Here is an 18,457-nt window from a genome sequence, read left to right on the forward strand (position 1 = left end):
ATACATACATACATACATATTTCGCTCATTAATGAATTAAATTCAAAGCCTGCATTGTAGCATTGGCTTTAGCAGTCGCCAGCACCTACATATAGTCAGCGTTATAGCTTTCGAATATTAACAATGCACGGAGTGAACACATATCGTTTGCGAAAGCGCATTTCGCGAGTGCTAATTAAAGCTACATTTGTGCTCTCCATCTGCTTCGGCCTGCTGCCGTTTTACTACAATCAGCAACAAAAGCGTTTCACAACTTCGAAATCCCTTACTATTTACAATATATTTATAAATATTTTTTTCGCCGCAATAATGGTATTTATTTTGCAACCCTTTTCCAATGCCGAAGATCCTTTCCAAACGAGTGATCCACTCGATGAGCTTCTCAATCAAGTGGTAACGTATGCCAGCTTTTGTGCGATACTCATTACGTGGTGGATCAATTGGACTGGCCGTCAGGAACTGCAAAGGCTATTCAATGAATTTGCTGCCATCGATGCTGATTACCTTTATCGCTATCCCAATTTGGTCAACGAATGCGCCCATTTCGACTCGTACTTGATTTGGAAAGGTGCTGCAATTTTACTACAGAATGCTTCGGCGCTCGCGAATATGTGGCTGCTCGTGGATGCCGGTTGGTTATTTATTCTGTACATTTGCCTAACAACTGTGCTTACAAATGCACTCTTCCTGGTATTGACGCATTTCTTCATCGCCGTATTGTATACATATCGTTTCGCTTGGGTATCGAATATGCGGCTGCAAATAATGGCGGACAGTGGCAATGAAGTAGTGCAACGCGCTCAATGCCGGTTGATAAGCTTGGAAAACGATGCTATTGCACACACGTATTTACGTTTGATACGCTTATGTGAGGGCTACACAAAAATACATCAATATCAGCTTTTATTGTTGGTTGGCTGTATAACGGCTGGCAATATCGAGGCGCTGTTTTATATGCGACTTCTGTGGAGTGGAAAGTTGTTAGAGATGGATGCGTTGAATATTTTTGGATTAATACAAATATTATTCGTAAATATATTGCACTTTTGGCTGACAATAACAATTTGTGAGTTGGCGGTGGTAACTTCGCAGAAAACATTGCAAATACTGTGCGTTTTTATTGAAAAACGGGACTTGGCGGCGCCTGTGGAACGAAGTGTATGACAAATATTTAAGTTTATTCTAGCAAAAAATGAACTTTCGTTTGTTTTTTTTTGCAGTTGGAATATTTTGCCATAATTTGCTGTAGTAAAAAGTTGCGTTTCCATTTGTGTGGCATAGTTGACATCAATCACATGACTGGCTTACATGTTTTACTTACAATGATATTATATCTCATCTACTTAGTGCAATATTACCATGACAATTTGTAAGGTACTGTAAAAAGGTTTCAGCATAACTGAATTTGTATTAAGTAAATTTTTAATGATTTTATTTCGTTACTGCCGAGGTAAATAAATATTATAAACACAGATTGGCGCGTGTATAGGCAAGAGTACGAGAAACTATTGCCCCAAAAGCTTTAATGCGGGCACACCGGACAATTGTGCGGAACTGGATGAACTAGCAGGCCGTTGGTGGAATCAGGCAGTTGAAGTAATACAGGAGGTTCCTCTACTTAGTCAGGAAGGAAGCATAGCAAACATAAACTCAAGGACTATAAATGAAGTCCTAAGAAAAACGAAGAGAACCTTCTGCAGCAACGTATACTCTTTTTCGCAGGGGAGTAGACATAACGATATACTCTCGGGACCTCATGGGATAGCCCGATAGCGATGGGAGTATAAATCCCGGAACTGCACTTGTGGACGTATTTTTCAGTCCAACAACTAATAAACCTACAGCTGTATGAAATGAAGAGGAGGCTCTACAAAGCAAAGGCGATGTTAACCGTAAAACCTTTATAAAGGAGATCCTCCCAAAAGAGCAGATTTCCTGCGCTACGAAAACCTGCAAATCATGCAAGACTAGTGTTGGGAGGTATCAAGTACTTTTGCAGGATCGATTTCTTTGGCATCGATATTTTTAGGGATCGGGTATTTTTGAGAGTACTGAGTACTTTCTGGTAAATATACACATGTTGGTAATATTTCAATGCTTACTATAGAAATCTCACAAGCTGGCAGCATTTTATTCAAATTAATAAATTAATCCCAAATTACGTCAATTGAGCGGCTAAATTTACTGGGTAAAAGTATTGTATTTGCAAATTATTGAAACCTGAAATTGACTACAGTCATTTCTGAATACCAGGAAATATAAATAGAACTATTATATTTGCAATAATCAGCGAAGAGAGAGGCTGAAGTCTTATAGATTTTTTCCATAAATATTATTATGTTTTATTATGTGCTATCGAAAGCTGCCAATGTTATTAATAATTTAAAATTTGTTCTTGAAAATTTAAGGGTTTTGACCCAATCATTATAGAAGGGCAAGGGTACTTCGACCAGTTTCGACATGGGTTATTTCCATTCTGATGTAAAAATTTGTATCCTACATTTCAGGACTATCCTTATGTATGTACCCACATTAGAGTTGTCGAAAAGAGGACAGTCTTAATTTAGATGCTTTCACTTCTTAGGATTGTGCTATACCAAAAAAATTATACCTCTGTTTTTTTATTTTAAAATCAAAAAATATATAAAGGTCGCTCAAAGCGCATAAAAAAACATTTTCCGTAGAAATGGTGTAGAATTCTTGAAAATACATATTTTTCGTTCGGAAAACAACGTTTTTTTCAAGAGGCTTCCATTAGTAATACCCAATTGTTTACTTAAAAATATTTTTATATTAATTTTTTTTATAGGTACCTCAAAAAATCCATAAAAGCAATGTGGGGACCCCAAAAAACATTTTTATTTTGGATCACCCTAATGTACACGCACACATCAGAGACCTGGTTTGAGTACTAATAAAATTGGTGTACTTATTCAAATGAGTACTCATACTAATTCCAAAAAGTACTATGTATAATTGCCACCAAAACAAGAAGACACTCAAGGTATACGTCCCTGTGGGAAAACCCCGAACTGGTGAACCCAATCTATAGTACCGGACTAGCTCTGTATCGCCGAAAACTAACCAGTCTGATAGTAATTAGTTTCCCACTAGTTCAAAGCCAGCGAAATGTGGTACTCTTAAAGAACTATTTTATTTTACTTTTTAAAACTACATATCGCTAGCTAAGAGTGAAAGGTTCCTGCTAAGTCCACTTTTTCTGAAAAATCATATTGTAATGCAAGAAGCAAGAACAATTTTTCAAAATATCGAATTGTTTATTTTATTTCTAAAGGCCCAAATAGTCACAGAATTTAAAACTGGTTCGGAACTACAGAAAAGGGATGCAGAACGAACTATATCTCATATTTGCTTGGCGTGTTTTTCGTTCAAATACGCTTTCATTCTGCACTTCGGTTTTTCATAGTTTAGTAATATCTACAAAACAAATATTTGTGTTAGCATTCTAGAATCTTGGAATATTCTGGAATGTAACCAATAACAGCAAGCACCTCTGCTACAGCCAAAGGTATGTAAGCGTGTTTTCAAATGCTAAATGTGAATCAAATTCATTCAATTACATGATTTCAGATTGAAAACACATTAATTTGCAAATAAGAAAAAATCGCTACCATAGGAAAGACTATGTATGTTTGGAAGCATCATGTTATTTTTGCGTCTGTCGATTTTAGAACTGGTTCGGGACTATAGAAAAACGGATCTGTCCAGCGAGGGACGATTTCCAATTTCTATGACATCGAAGTATCAAATTCGCCAGTTATTTGCATGCAGAAAAGATTTATCACGAACCAGTGGAGATACTAAATGTTCTAGAATAGCATCAGTTGGGAACTAGAGATTGACGCCACAGGGATCTTGTCACTTTCTCGTCGTTTCGCTCCCATTTGCACATACTATGTTGCTAAATATAAAAGACTATAATCACTTAAATCATTCGACTGAACAATTGGTGCTTCTTACTTTACCACTTATTTGGAAGATCTACCCACTTTTTGCAATATTTTTTTCTGCCATTTTTACCAACAAAAGCTTAAAATCCACCAATATTTTCCGGAAAGTCAGAAAAGAGATTTAAATGACCGCGGTGTATACATATTTTGTCATCGAACACAACTAGAATAAAAATGAGAAAAGTTAACTCTGACTCGAATCGATTCGAATTTCTTTTTGAGATTACAGCAGATTACCCGCTACGAGCTCCCTTTTTATACCCGAGCGCACTTGTGCACAAGGGTATATTAATTTTGTTCACATAACGGTTGTTTGTAACAGCCAAAACGAATCGAGATAGATATAGACAAATGTATACATAAATGNTGAAAATTATTGAAATCGGACTAAAATAACGGCCGATTCTCATATAACGGTAAATTTAAGAAATGCTTGAAACTTCAGTATTTCGAAATTGAAGGACGCTAATTTACCCAAAATTGATACACCTCGGCTTACCAACTAGCGGAAGGTTTCGGAAGGGTGAAAAAACATATATTTAATACTTGCGCCGGGTATTTAATGTTCGGCTCCGCCCGAACTTAGACTTTCTTACTTGTTCAGTCTAAAATGTATTGGAGTTTTATATGAAGGTTTTGCCTTTAAGAACCACCGGCGCGAAATTTCCAGCTGCTCTGGTAACACCACCTTACATGAATTGGCCTAGCTTTATCCTATACGCTTAGAAACTATCTACTAATGCTTCTTTTAAAAAATCTACCAACTTCTACCATTTTTAGTATGTAAAATCAACCACTATAAATTTTTTCGAAGTCCGTGCACTGATTTCGGTATACAAAATTTGTTTAGTGGCTTAACCCTCTGATACTGACGTAACCGAAGTTTCCCTTTTATATTGACGTCTAGTCTTTCAGACACCAATTTTTAAGATCAAAAAGTATATATTAGATATTTATGAATAAACTTTTTTCAACTTAAACTGGAAATTCTATCAATATTTTAAGTACTCATTAATGAAATAGTCATATAAATAAACTAAATATCGAAAGATAGGCGTTTTTAGTAATCAATGTTATTAAAGCTCGGGAAAAATGTCGAACCCTCGGTGTCTGTCAGACTAGATACCACGTCAGTCGCAGAGGGTTAATGAGAGAATTTCTCACTACACCGAACTTAGTTGTTGTACATACTCTCGCTTTGTGTGCCGTGCGAAAAAGAGTATTAGTGGATATGAGTGAATATTTTTCAATGACAATAGTCCACTAAAGGTCTGCTTATGCCTACTTCGCACAACTTCTTAAACATAACACAACTTTACAAAACTTAAGGCTGATTATGCTTCGCATGCAACCAAATTTATCAGTACTACCAACCTTATGCATCGACGCAATAGGGTCAATAGGGTTATTCACGGTGTGTAAACAAAAACAGCTGATTTTTAATTCTTTAGGTAAATAGATTTGTTTGCAGAAAAATTCATTTAAGTGGCTTTAATCAGGTATATTTGTAGTCCAAATTAAGTCGACTCCAAAGTTCTTTGCAGTTTGACATAATTTTCAATACAATATCTGTCAAAATTTGTAAGTAAAATAGGTATGTTTTTATTAAAAAAATGCGTAACTAACTACATATATTAAACGATATATTTACTAGAAAGAGCATAAAAATACCTTTCATCGGATGTGTAATTTTATATAGTTAGGTTTAAAGACAACTGCCTACAGTGAAATAAAACAAATGTATTGATATTTTAATATAAAATGAATACTTTGAATAAAAAATAGCGCGATATTTTCTTCCAAATGTTCGCCTGCAGAACTTTTTTTCATTTAACATATGAAATCATATTTTAATATTTAGTGATATCACCAAAGAATTGTTTGTTATTAATCATGTATTTAAAGATGTTTATATGCTCTTTCTTAACTTGTGCATATCTTTTAATATACTTAATTACGTACTTTTTTAAGAAAAACAAATTTTTAATAAAATAATTTTTATTTTAATATTACATCAAAAGACTTTTAATTACCTTTTCAATCATTCAAAACATTTCTAAATATAAGCTTTTTAAAATATTGAAAATTTCACGTTTACGCTACGTGAATTCCGCTAACATGCTTTCCATGCATCTCTGTAAAAATATTGCGATTAGTATCACTGCAATTGAAATGTCACTTGAGAAAAATTTCTGCTAATTTCTGGGTAATGGAATACACACAAAATGCATTCAACAGATTTTCACCTGACAGTTTGAAATGTATGCGAAGTTATGCGAAGTATGCATAATCAGGAATAGTATTATTATTCCTTGCAGTTCCCTGATGTGCATACATACATACATATATCCACCTTTGGAAAGGCGTGCCAATACATACATATGTCAGTAGGTGTGTATGCATGCATAAAAATAACTAAATTAATATGGAAATCATATTATCTGATTCAGCTCAATGCTACCGGTCATAATATACATACATACATACATACATATTTCGCTCATTAATGAATTAAATTCAAAGCCTGCTTTGTAGCATTTGCTTTAGTAGTCGCCAGCACCTACATATAGTCAGCGTTATAGCTTTCGAATATTAACAATGCACGGAGTGAACACATATCGCTTGCGAAAGCGCATTTCGCGAGTGCTAATTAAAGCTACATTTGTGCTTTCCATCTGCTTCGGCCTGCTGCCGTTTTACTACAACCAGCAACAAAAGCGTTTCACAACTTCGAAATCCCTTACTATTTACAACATATTTATAAATATTTTATTCGCAGCAATAATGGTATTTGTTTTGCAAATATTTTCTAATGCCGAAGATCCTTTCCAAACGCGTGATCCACTCGCTGAACTACTCAATCAAATGGTAACGTATGTCAGCTTTTGTGCGATACTCATTACGTGGTGGATCAATTGGACTGGCCGTCAGGAACTGCAAAGGCTATTCAATGAATTTGCCGCTATCGATGCTGATTACTTTTATCGCTATCCCAATTTGGTCAACGAATGCGCTCATTTCGACTCGTACTTGATTTGGAAAAGTGCTACAATTTTACTACAGAATGCTTCGGCGCTCGCCAGCATGTGGCTGCTTGTGGATGCCGGTTGGTTATTTATTCTGTACATTTGCCTAACAACTGTGCTTACAAATGCACTCTTCCTGGTATTGACGCATTTCTTCATCGCCGTATTGTATACATATCGTTTCGCTTGGGTATCGAATATGCGGCTGCAAATAATGGCGGACAGTGGCAATGAAGTAGTGCAACGCGCTCAATGCCGGTTCGTAAGCTTGGAAATCGATGCTATTGCACACACGTATTTGCGTTTGATACGCTTATGTGAGGGCTACACAAGAATACATCAATATCAGCTTTTATTGGTGGTCGGCTGTATAACCGCTTGCAATATCGAGGTACTATTTTATATGCGACTTCTGTGGAGCGGCAAAGCGTACGAGATGGATGCGTCGAATATTTTTGGAATAATACAAATATTATTCGTAAATTTATTGGACCTTTGGCTGACAATAACAATTTGTGAGTTGGCGGTGGTAACTTCGCAGAAAACATTGCAAATACTGTGCGTTTTTAATGAAAAACGGGACTTGGCGGTGCCTGTGGAACGAAGTGTATGAAAAATATTTAAGTTTATTTTAGCAAGAATTGAACTTTTGGTTTTTTGCAGTTGGAACGTTTTGCCTTAATTTGCTGCAGTAAAAAGTTGCGTTTCCATTTGTGTGGCATAGTTGAAATCAATCACCTTACTGGCTTACAACTTTTATTTACAATGATATTATATCTCATCTACTTAGTGCAATATTACCATGACAATTTGTAAGGTACTGTAAAAAGGTGTTAGCATAACTGAATTTGTATTAAGTAAATTTTTAATGATTTTATTTCGTTATTATATTATAATATTATAAACACAGATTGGTGCGTGTATAGGCAAGAGTACGAGAAACAATTACCTCAAAAGCTTTAAGGCCCACCAGACAAGAAAGTTACTCATACGCAACGTACACCTGAGTAACAAGATTTTCTGCAAATATTTCATACAAAAAATCTTTGCGTATTTTCATTTGTCCGCTGATTACTACTTTATTTATCCCCCGCCTTCCTTTATTAGTAACTTGATTTTTTTTTTTATAACAGAACAGGCTTTAGTACAAATGCAAAAACTTGGCACACAACCTGTTATTTCTTAAGTTTTTCATCTGTTAAAGTTTAATTTTTTTCATTTTTTTATAAAAAAAATAAAAAAACTGAAGTGATTAATTCATTTGTCAGAAACTATCAGTCCTATCGGAAAGTGATGTATGTACATGGTTTATGGAGAATTTTACTAGCTTTGATTTGATGTATCTCATTTTAAGATTGTTAATTTGGTTCATAAGATATAGGTGATTAAATGGAGCCACTTTTTGTTTTAAGCTGAATAACGGTAAATTGCAAATATCTCGAAAATGTATCAATGGAAAAAAGTTAAGCCGATTTTCGGAATCCCCGAGCAATTCTACATAGCAATTGAATAGTGGCGTCTGGAGAACAAACACCAAACTAAAATTTGTGATCCAGTTTCATTAATCGATTAATTGTAAATAATTCGTAAAAATTTGTTCCAAAAATATGAAATCAATCCATCGAACATTCTTTTTTGCTAGCTGCATCAACTTTACTCGACCCGAGGTTCATAAAAACTTATTTTGAAGATCCGGTAGCATTGGCCTCGGTAATACAGTTCTTGCGAACTTAAATATTATACGCAGATGATTTTATGGAAACGGGTAGCGAGTCGTCACTAGAATCAGTAGAAAATGAGTTCAATCTTTGAGCCCCCCTAAATCTCATGTACACAAACGAAGGCGAAAAGATGATGGAAATGAGTTTCAATGAATTTCAAAACACCAAAATCCGATAACTCAGCAAAATTTGAAAACTCGACTAATTTTCGATAACTGTGCGTTTCAAGGGCTCGATAAATTTCGAAAATTTAAATATATCGACATAAATTGATAGCTCAATAAACTTTGGATATCTCTATAAATTTCGATAACTCGGTAAATTTTTGATAGCTCCATATTTTAAGAAGCTATCGACGAATTTCGGTAGCTCGTTACGTTCTGGTAACACGGCAAAATTCGATAAGCATTGATAACTCGTTAAACTTATATACCCTGGAAATTTCAACAACTCGATAAATTTAAAAAAAAATTCAGTAAATAAATATCGATAACTCGATAATTGCATGGAATTCGATGGATTACGATAAATCGATAAAGTGCGTTAACTATATAAAAAACGATAATTCAAAAAATATTGATAGCTTGATACATTTTATTAACCTGACAAATTTCTATGATCACATAAATTTATATATGTTGCTCGATAACTCTCCATAAATATCGACAAAAAATTTTATGTGCCTAAAAATTTCGACAACTCAAAAAATATTGATCAATTTGAATAATCCGATACTTTGCGATAGCTCGATAAACATGGATAACTAGAGAAATTTCGGTAACTTAATAACTTTCGATAACTAAATTTTGTATGACTGAATTTATTCCAATTCCTATCGAAAAACTTGCTCTTGAAATCTATTCGGTAAAATCACCAAACGAACTGTGACAAAATTTATGTTAGCGTATTAATGTATAGAATATGTATGTACATATATGTGGTGCGCAAAGGCCCAATAAATATGTATGTGATTTGCCTAAATGTTCATTGTCTATGTTGGTCAGACGCTTTTTTCTGGTCTCGGAAATCAAAATGTCAATAAATATATATTTACATAGGGGTGTATCACTCTCAATCAAAAAATAAACGCTATAGTTTTCGCATCGGAATTATAAAATTATTTTATTTTACTCGTCTTATTCATAAAAAATAAATAACTTTACAAAATGTTTATAAATTAAAAAAATTATGAAAACGTCAATTTATAAAACTTTTTAAATCTACTTAATTTTTTATGAATAAGGCCACATGGGGATTTTTGTGGGCTGCACCGTTTTGAAAATACCTCTGAAAATCTCATTTTTCGATTCTGTACAAAAAAAATTTATATTTTTATTCAGACCTTTTAAACTTCAACTCATCTATTATCTGCGGTAATTTTTTGTAAAAAAAATTTTAAAGGTTAACTTGAAAAAATCGATTTTTGGAGATATTTCAAAACTGGTTCAACTCACGTAAATTTTAATATTTTTCCCGAAATATCGTGGCCTGACACACAAAATATAATGGATTTATAATTTTTTTTTTTTAGTGAGGTATCCTAATGCACGTCTGGTATAGCACTCTGGAAAAATACAATTTTACTTTTCTGGACGTTGAACGCTTATCGACGCCTTCAACACATTTTCGACTGTTAGAAACACCTGGTATTTTATGTACTGTACAACAAAATGTATATAAAATATTTATGTAAGGAGGTACGAACACACTCGCATGTATAGAAATCTCTATTAATTATGTAGTGGCTATGCAGTTGCCTATACATATGTATATTCATGCTTTGCCCACTCAAGTGCCTAAATAATATTTTTTAAGAAAATAACCATCAGTACTCTCATTGGCTGTGAAAATGCACACATTTCAAAGCGGGCGCCGAAAACTTGCAAATTTTTTAGAATATGCAACTTTTGAACTTTCATTCATTTTCGGTTTATTGCCATTCAAACACGACAATAGGACTGGAAAATTTCGATCATCTAAAGCAGCGCTGATTTATAGTTGCCTATTGAACTCAATTATTTTCTTTTGTTGTACAAAATATTTGCCCGATATATCGAACGATGAGTTGTTAATACAAAATTCGCTGCTTATCTTAATAGACAATACTATGTTATACATCAAATACGGTGCGTGGGCTATAATATTTTACAAAATCTGGAGCGGCAAACATCTCTTGTTGCGGCTGTATAGAGAAATCGCGTCCATAAAAAAGATGTGCTTCAAAATGGCTTTTATCTGCAATTTCGGCAGCAGCAGCAGCAGCAGCAGCAGCACTAAAGACAAACGGATTATATGGAAATTCATTTTAATGGTATTGGATATAATATTCTTTGTCATAACAATGTTGACTTCCAAATTTAAGAAAGATTGCCTTTACATCTTTCTGATAATTTGTGGTGTTGTGATCTTAACTGAAATCGATTTGATAATGAATCAATTCTATCACAATGTACTGTATATAAATGATGTTGTAACGGCCATAAACAATCAGCTGCGTAGCCTGAGAACAAGCAAGCATTTGGCAGCTGGTAAAATTAATGAACTAAATATTTTGTGTTTACATACGTTTGATGCGTCTGACGGCGAACTTAATGGCTGCCTACGAACATCAGTTATTTATTATTATCGCATGTAGACTATTTATTACCGTACAGAAAATATCACAGATTTGCCTGACGTTTGGCGGCAAAGAATTGCATTCGAATACGATGGGTGTTATGTTTATTCTGCATATCGTTTTCTCATTTTTGTTGAAACACTGAACTTTTATGAGCGCTTGCGAATCGGTGCTTAGATCTCAGCAGCAAACTGAAGCGGAGTTGCGAAAATTCAATAACTTATGCATTCGAAATGCAGACCTATCAAAGGAAGTAAGTGCCTATTTATATATGTGTAGAGAATTTTCTGTAACTAAGGCAAATTTATAAATTTTGATTGCAGTTAAATACCTTCACAATATTTTGCGCTATTCATCGCTTTCGATTTCCGCTGTGTGGAATGGTCGAAATAAATTTCATCACCGCACGAAATTTGTGTATGCTGGTACTAATGGCATTGCTCTGGCTAATCCAATTTCAGTTGGTCACGAACAAAGTTGGGTATAAAAAGAATTAGCAGAGGGTCTCTACTAGAGGCTACCTACATATATTTAAGCTACACAATAAGTGTGTTTGTTGTTTGTCTAACAGCCCTATTCCAAGTAAACACAAGGGGGCCGCAACGGTTAAGTGATTCATAATAAAAATTACAATTTAACCATTAAAATTGAATTTCCATTTTCTGATTAAATTATCGTTATTTTTGGATTTTTATTTTTTTCTATAATTTAATTTTTTTCTTTTTCTTGGTCACAATATAACCGTCTTTTCGATTTGCTTTTGTGTGTCATAAAATATTTAAATCGATTATAAAAACTCTGTCCCCAACGTAACGGCTAAAACTTAAGGAAAAAATAAAAACCCTAAAAATTTCGACTTTGAAATGAACTAAAAATAAAACTCTTGAGATTGAACGGTTATTTTTGGTCACTGTCTTTTAACCCTAGGCTTACCGCGGAAAAAACTAGCATTTTCTTCTGTTCGGGTCCATTGGAATTTGAATGTGCCCACTGTTTTCAAGCGATGAATATAAAATTCACTCATATGCCATGCAGGTATACTTATACCAGTACTCTATTTCGGAGCCTTTACGCTCATAATTAGCTCATCTAAGAGTCCGAAATGAAGGCCGTTCCCTTCCTCTGTAAAAGTTGACTTTTATGAGCTTAAATTTATACATATACTTCAAATGAACTTGATTTGAGTCATATTGGACTCTCATTGGCCTTATATACGGCTTAGTTTGGACTCTTTTAAGAAGATTTTTGGCCTCATATATGAATAGATTCTTTTGAGGCTATTAAATGAATTTTATTGGCCTCTTAATTGGCTACTTACGCAATATTATTTTAGGTTATATTTTGAGTATTATTATTTGCCTTCTTCCTTGACTTTCATTCAACTTACTTTCGAGCCATGTATGCAAAAATTTCTTCAAATACATAGCATATCTGTGAAGTTTCAAAGGCGTGTCACCAATATAATATATCAAAGAATATCTGCCGAAGCTTTTTTATAATTTTTGAATCTCAACGATTTTTTCATGCCAAAAAATTTAAGATCCTTTAAATTTTCAACAGTAAGGGGTGAAAATATTCTTACGAAACGAACCAATTCAGAGTAATAAAACTAAAAAATTAATAGATATTGATATGATTTGCGAAACAAAAATTTCTATTCTTACATATTTATTTCTACCCTCGAAATTCATTCTGGAATTGTTGTATACATGAAGAATACTCTAGAAATGTTTATATTTAATTACCTTTAAATAATATGGCTGTGTATGGTACTACGGATCGTATACCTTACATACATAACTATGGGTGTATGAGCACGAATTGAAATTCTGACTTTTTAACCGGCTTCATAAAAAGGAAAGGTATCTTACCGCATAACTTTGGACCACGTTAACCGATTTCTATTATTTTTCATTCTTTTTTAAGGAAAGGTGGTGCCTCATAGGTAGTCTCATACTAATTTTGTTGAGATCTGATCGTTGGATCATGAAGAAATTAACGGTACTCTTACATTTTTATATGAGAATTGAAGTCGGTCTTGTTTTTTGCTTAACAATTATTTGTTTAGTATATCTTTTTTAAGTTTTCATGTAAATACAGTTTTGCGATGGATATTGTTTTCTATGCAAAACTGATATATGTATGTCAAGATGGATTCTCTAAGATGAGCGTGCCACCATTTTGAACCAAAAACACGTTTATGTCGAACTCCGTTTGGACTCATCTTTCGGAATTTTTCGGAACATTTCGGAATTTTTGGATTAATTCGGGACTTCTCGGGAATTCTAAACTACATAAAACTTGATTATTTACTACAAAATAAGTACCTAAATACTTTTGCCATTAGCAACTCGTATTTACTAAATACAATGTTGCCCATAACTGCAAGTTATTATAGCGGTCTAAAGAGCCATTTCGTATGTTTGGAACAATTGAGATCAAATTCTAAATTAAAAAAACCACTAAAAATTCAAGCAATTAAAAAAAATTAAAAATTGTATGTTTGAACCCCATTTTTAAGGTATGATTGAACGAAAAATTATTTTGATTTAAAACCAACCTTCAAAAGTAAAAACTTAAATTTTTTCAATGAACTTCTTTCTGAAAAAAAAAAATTTAAATCGGTTTTTAGTTTCTGCGGCCATAGAAATACATAAGTTCCTTGACACAGGAACAAAAAATATGTGCTTAAAACTTTTTAAAAAGTCCAACATATACAGCTTTCAAGCCAAAAAAGCAACAATTTTAAACCTCTTATATTCGAAGGTCATTTTAAAGGTCTAGATAATTATTTTATTCATCAGGTTAATTCTTTTTAAATTATCCAGCTCAAAAGCTTTAAAACACCGTTACATTTATTTTACTGTCTCTTCTCGTTCTCGAGATATTTCGTTTTGTCATTTTTTCCCTAAAAAGAACACTTCGAGGCATCTCCAACCAAATTTCCTGCCGGGTTTACACATTTCCTACAAGGTGCATTCATTCTTATCACCAGATCTCTAGTCAGCGCTTATAAATTAATTATATAGTTGCTGTCCACACACTTATCGACTCATAACCTATTCACTCATTTGCCTAAAATATTTTTTAATAACAAAATTCAGAGCATGCGCAAAAACGCATATTTTATAGAGTACGCCAATCTTGAACTGTCATTAATTTGTGGATTATTGCCATTCAAATACAGCAAGCGAACTAGAAAAGTCCGATCATCTTAGGTAGCGCTAATTTACAGTATTCTAGTAAATTCATTTATATTGATTTGGGTCATAACAAATTGGCCGGATCTGTTGCACTATGAATTCTATAAATACAAATCGTTGAATCGCAGTAGCATATTCGAATTGCATCGCTTGGGCTATACTACTCTACAATACCTGGACTGGCAAGGAGCTTTTGTTTCGGCTGTACCAAGATACCGCGGCAATAAAGAAAATGTGCCTCTCATGAAATTTTGTACGCGAGTTTGACAGCAACGGTATGGTAAAAGTTTTAGTAATTTGCTACAATCGAAGTTATTTTGGTCACAGTTGAATACTTTCACATTTTTTTCCACCATCCATCGGCTCCGATTTCCTCTATCTGGCATGACTGAAATAAATTCATCACCGCAAGAAAACTTTATGCATCGGTATAAACTGCTTAGATCAGGTTGGTGCAGTATGACTTTATTACTAAAGTTTAGAAATTAAATTTGAGAAAAAAGAAAGATCAAACAAACATATGAAAGTGGCATTTTGTAGGTCTGTCAAAAAATTAATTAATTTAGGTTTACCAATTTGAAAATGAAAACGATTTTAATTTGACTGGCATCGAATATGTAGTTATACAAAAATTGCCTCTCTTATTTCATTCATTAATCAATGCATTGGTATAGTAAGATTAAAAAATCCTTTGTAGTATAACAGTAAAGGCTTAACAATTAATAAGTAGGTATACATATGTATGAGAGTAAATCTCACTAGTTGTTAAATTTTTCGTCAAAAACGTGTTTTGAATTCAGAATGGTGGCACACTTATCTTACATCTTGCAATATCTTTTGTCTTGTATAAAGATCAAGATTTGATCGCGAAATTGTATTTGTAATTGTAAATCATTAAAAATATATACTAAAAATAACAACTCGTGCTAATATACCCGTAGTTGAGTATGTAACGCATACTCCTCGTAGCACCATACTCATCAAATTGTAATGTAGCGCAAGTTAGACTTGATCCTTTAAAGCGGTTTAGAAATAAAAGCGACTGATGCTTTGTATTTTGACGTTTTGGAATGCACACCCCCCCTAGGTACTAGGGACTATCTGATGGCTAACCTAAGGTGAGTCTGAATTGCTGCAGGGCGCGTACCAAGCATGCAGACCATGCAGGGAAACCGCGAACTGGTGAATCTAATTTCTAGTTCCGTACTAGATATTTATCGCCAAAAACAAATAGTGTTGGAAAAACGAAAAAATAGAGTAAATAAAGTAAGTGCCAGTTTTTAAACGCTGTTTATTCCTATAGTAACATTCAAATTTATTTCTCCAAAGTTTAAATTAAGTAAAAATCAGAAAGACTTTCATTTATCATTTTTAAATTGAAAAATTGATTTTTATCAAGCAAAGGCCGCTTCTATCTCATAAATACATTATAGAAAAAGAGCGAAAACTTTTTAAAATGTCACGTCCCTATTTTTTCCCCCGTCACCGTATGTAATCGCACACTTACATATGTATGTACGTCTGTCTTAATTAGTTAATTAATTAAAGTCCCGCGTGGATGATTGGCTAATAGTTTGCAGTTCACAGACTAACAAACCGAATTTGCGAGCATTAAATATTCATAGTAGTAGTTGGAAAAATAAATGTATAAATGCTGGTAAAACAAGTCTACTTTATGCATGTGTATTTCATGATTGAAGATTAAAGGGAAAAAAAACCTTGCTTAGTTGCATTAAGAAGAGTAACAGAACGGCCCAAGTCCGTCAGACTAGCAAGTGCCATAATGCGTGCTTTTACTTCATACAATATTAGTTGATTCGAGTATCTTCGCCCAGTGCATTAATTCGGTGCTAAATAGTCACAAAATTCACCTAACGCAGTGCTAAATGTGTAAAGAAAGTTCTCTCGGTCAAATGCAAAAGCAAATCAGCATGATGTGGTCGCAATCGCGTGCGAATCTGGCACGATTTATCTACAATTCTATGGTTTGGTTCTCTATTACCATTGGAGTACTGCCATTTCGCTATAACGCAAAATTGAAAACAGTGACACCATCAAAATATTGTCAAGCCTACAGCATTTGCGTTAAAGCACTCATAGCGCTTCTGTGCTTTTATCATTGGTCTTTAAAGGACTTTTTGGATTTGAGTATTTTTCAAGAAAATGATGCGATCGAATTATTAACCAGTGTTATGGTGATGACAAATATGTATGCACTCATCGCAATTTTCATTCTCAACTGGCGTGAATACAGCACTGTGTTGAATATCTTTAATGAATTTGCGGCCATTGAACGCATCTACTACGCGCGACATAGCATTTTAGCGCAGAAGTGTACAACATACGATAATTATATTATTCTAAAAGGCCTAGCCACACTTTTACAAAACATTTCCTTCCTGTTGGTTGTGTTTATTGGCGTTAATGAACCCGACATCTACGCAGTCGGCTTGGTAGGCTTTCTACTAATTTTGAGTAACACAATTTTTGTGGTGGTGTTACACTTTTGTAATTTTACCATAACCACTTACCGTTGTATTTGGATAATGCAACGAAGACTGCAATATATGGCTGATTATGATATTAAGATCGGTGGTGATGCAGCGTGCGTGGCCAATGAGATCTACGAAATCGCAGGAACGTATATGCGTTTATTGAAATTGTGTAAGCAATTTGGCCGAGTTTATGGTCAGCAATTATTGCTTAGCATTTTTGGTATTATGTGTGCGAATATACAGACGCTGTACCTTTTACGCATACTTTGGAGCGAAAGAGTGGTGGAGTTGTCGAATTGGGATATATTTTTTACACTGCAGGCGGTTTTAATAAATATTTTCGACTTTTGGCTGACCACAACGGTTTGCGAATTGGTTTTGTGCGAGGCACGCGACATGGCGCAGGTGCTGAGGTGTTTCGATGAAATTGCACAGATGGATTTGGAGCTGGAAAGAAGTGTTAGTGTTTGTCGGTGCATTTTTGGTAACAATGCGCTTTTTAATTAAAAAAAAATCGAGATACTTTACTGACTATTGATGTTTGCAGGTGGACATTCTTGTAGCGATATGCCGAAATAATTATCCACAATTTCGCTTAGGCGGCTTAATCGACTTGAATCACGACACAGGCCTTAAAACTTTACTGACAATGATTTTGTATTTAATCTATTTAGTGCAATTTAGTTATAATGATTTTTGAAGTTTAATTTTTTTAAAGGATTTGTACTTTGATTCGCTGGGTTTCAACCAGAGCCACAGAAATCATACAATATGCACATTTTAGCGTTTCTATCACAATAACGTACCACCTTAATGTCTGTAAACTAATGCTGCCCAAATATCTTCAAACTTAAAAAAAAATAAGAGTGTTATATTGATTATGTCAGTAGTTTGTATGTAAATAAATAATTTATTTGACGAATTTAGGTGCTTTGGTATATCATTGAAAAACGTAAAATGGCGACCCCAACCTTCGGCAAAAAAAATTAAAAATTCGAAATCTCTTTGCAAAAATACGTTAGCCGCATGGATGTACAGTGAACTTTCTTTCCGGTGTGGTCTAATATCCATATATATGTATATATAAACAAAAGTAATTGAAATCATGATAAAAATATAGTAAGGTAGAACCGCTGAGAATCAGTTTTAAAATTCTTGACGTTTCCGAACAATTTAATTTTTAAATTTACTCATGAGCTCACACACACATTTTCATTTTCAATCTCAAGCAACAACAATTTCAAACAATTTCAATTTTTTATTTTCACTTTTATATGATTTTAAAATGTTGGCAAACTTAAAAAAAAAAATCATGGCCGACAAATTGAGAGAACGGTTCTACCTTGCTATGTTTTTATCATGACTGAAATTGTACTTTTAATATTTTAATTAATTTTGAGACAGTAAACACTAGGGTGTTCGAT

At 33.9% G+C, this 18,457-nt stretch overlaps 1 protein-coding gene across 1 annotated transcript; it reads left to right on the forward strand.

Moving 5' to 3' along the window:
• The first annotated feature begins 10,942 nt into the window (after positions 1-10,942).
• On the forward strand, positions 10,943-17,733 carry LOC108373560 (putative gustatory receptor 22a). The gene is made up of 3 exons (XM_017629473.1): positions 10,943-11,246; positions 16,549-17,492; positions 17,581-17,733. Exons 1-3 carry the CDS (start codon positions 10,943-10,945, stop codon positions 17,731-17,733), a joined length of 1,401 nt encoding a protein of 466 aa, XP_017484962.1.
• The last annotated feature ends 724 nt before the right edge of the window (positions 17,734-18,457 follow it).

The sequence above is a fragment of the Rhagoletis zephyria genome, unplaced genomic scaffold, assembly GCF_001687245.7.
Source record: "Rhagoletis zephyria isolate East Lansing unplaced genomic scaffold, Rhagoletis_zephyria_1.1 Rzeph_scaffold_06817, whole genome shotgun sequence".
In the NCBI taxonomy this organism is placed as follows: domain Eukaryota; kingdom Metazoa; phylum Arthropoda; class Insecta; order Diptera; family Tephritidae; genus Rhagoletis; species Rhagoletis zephyria.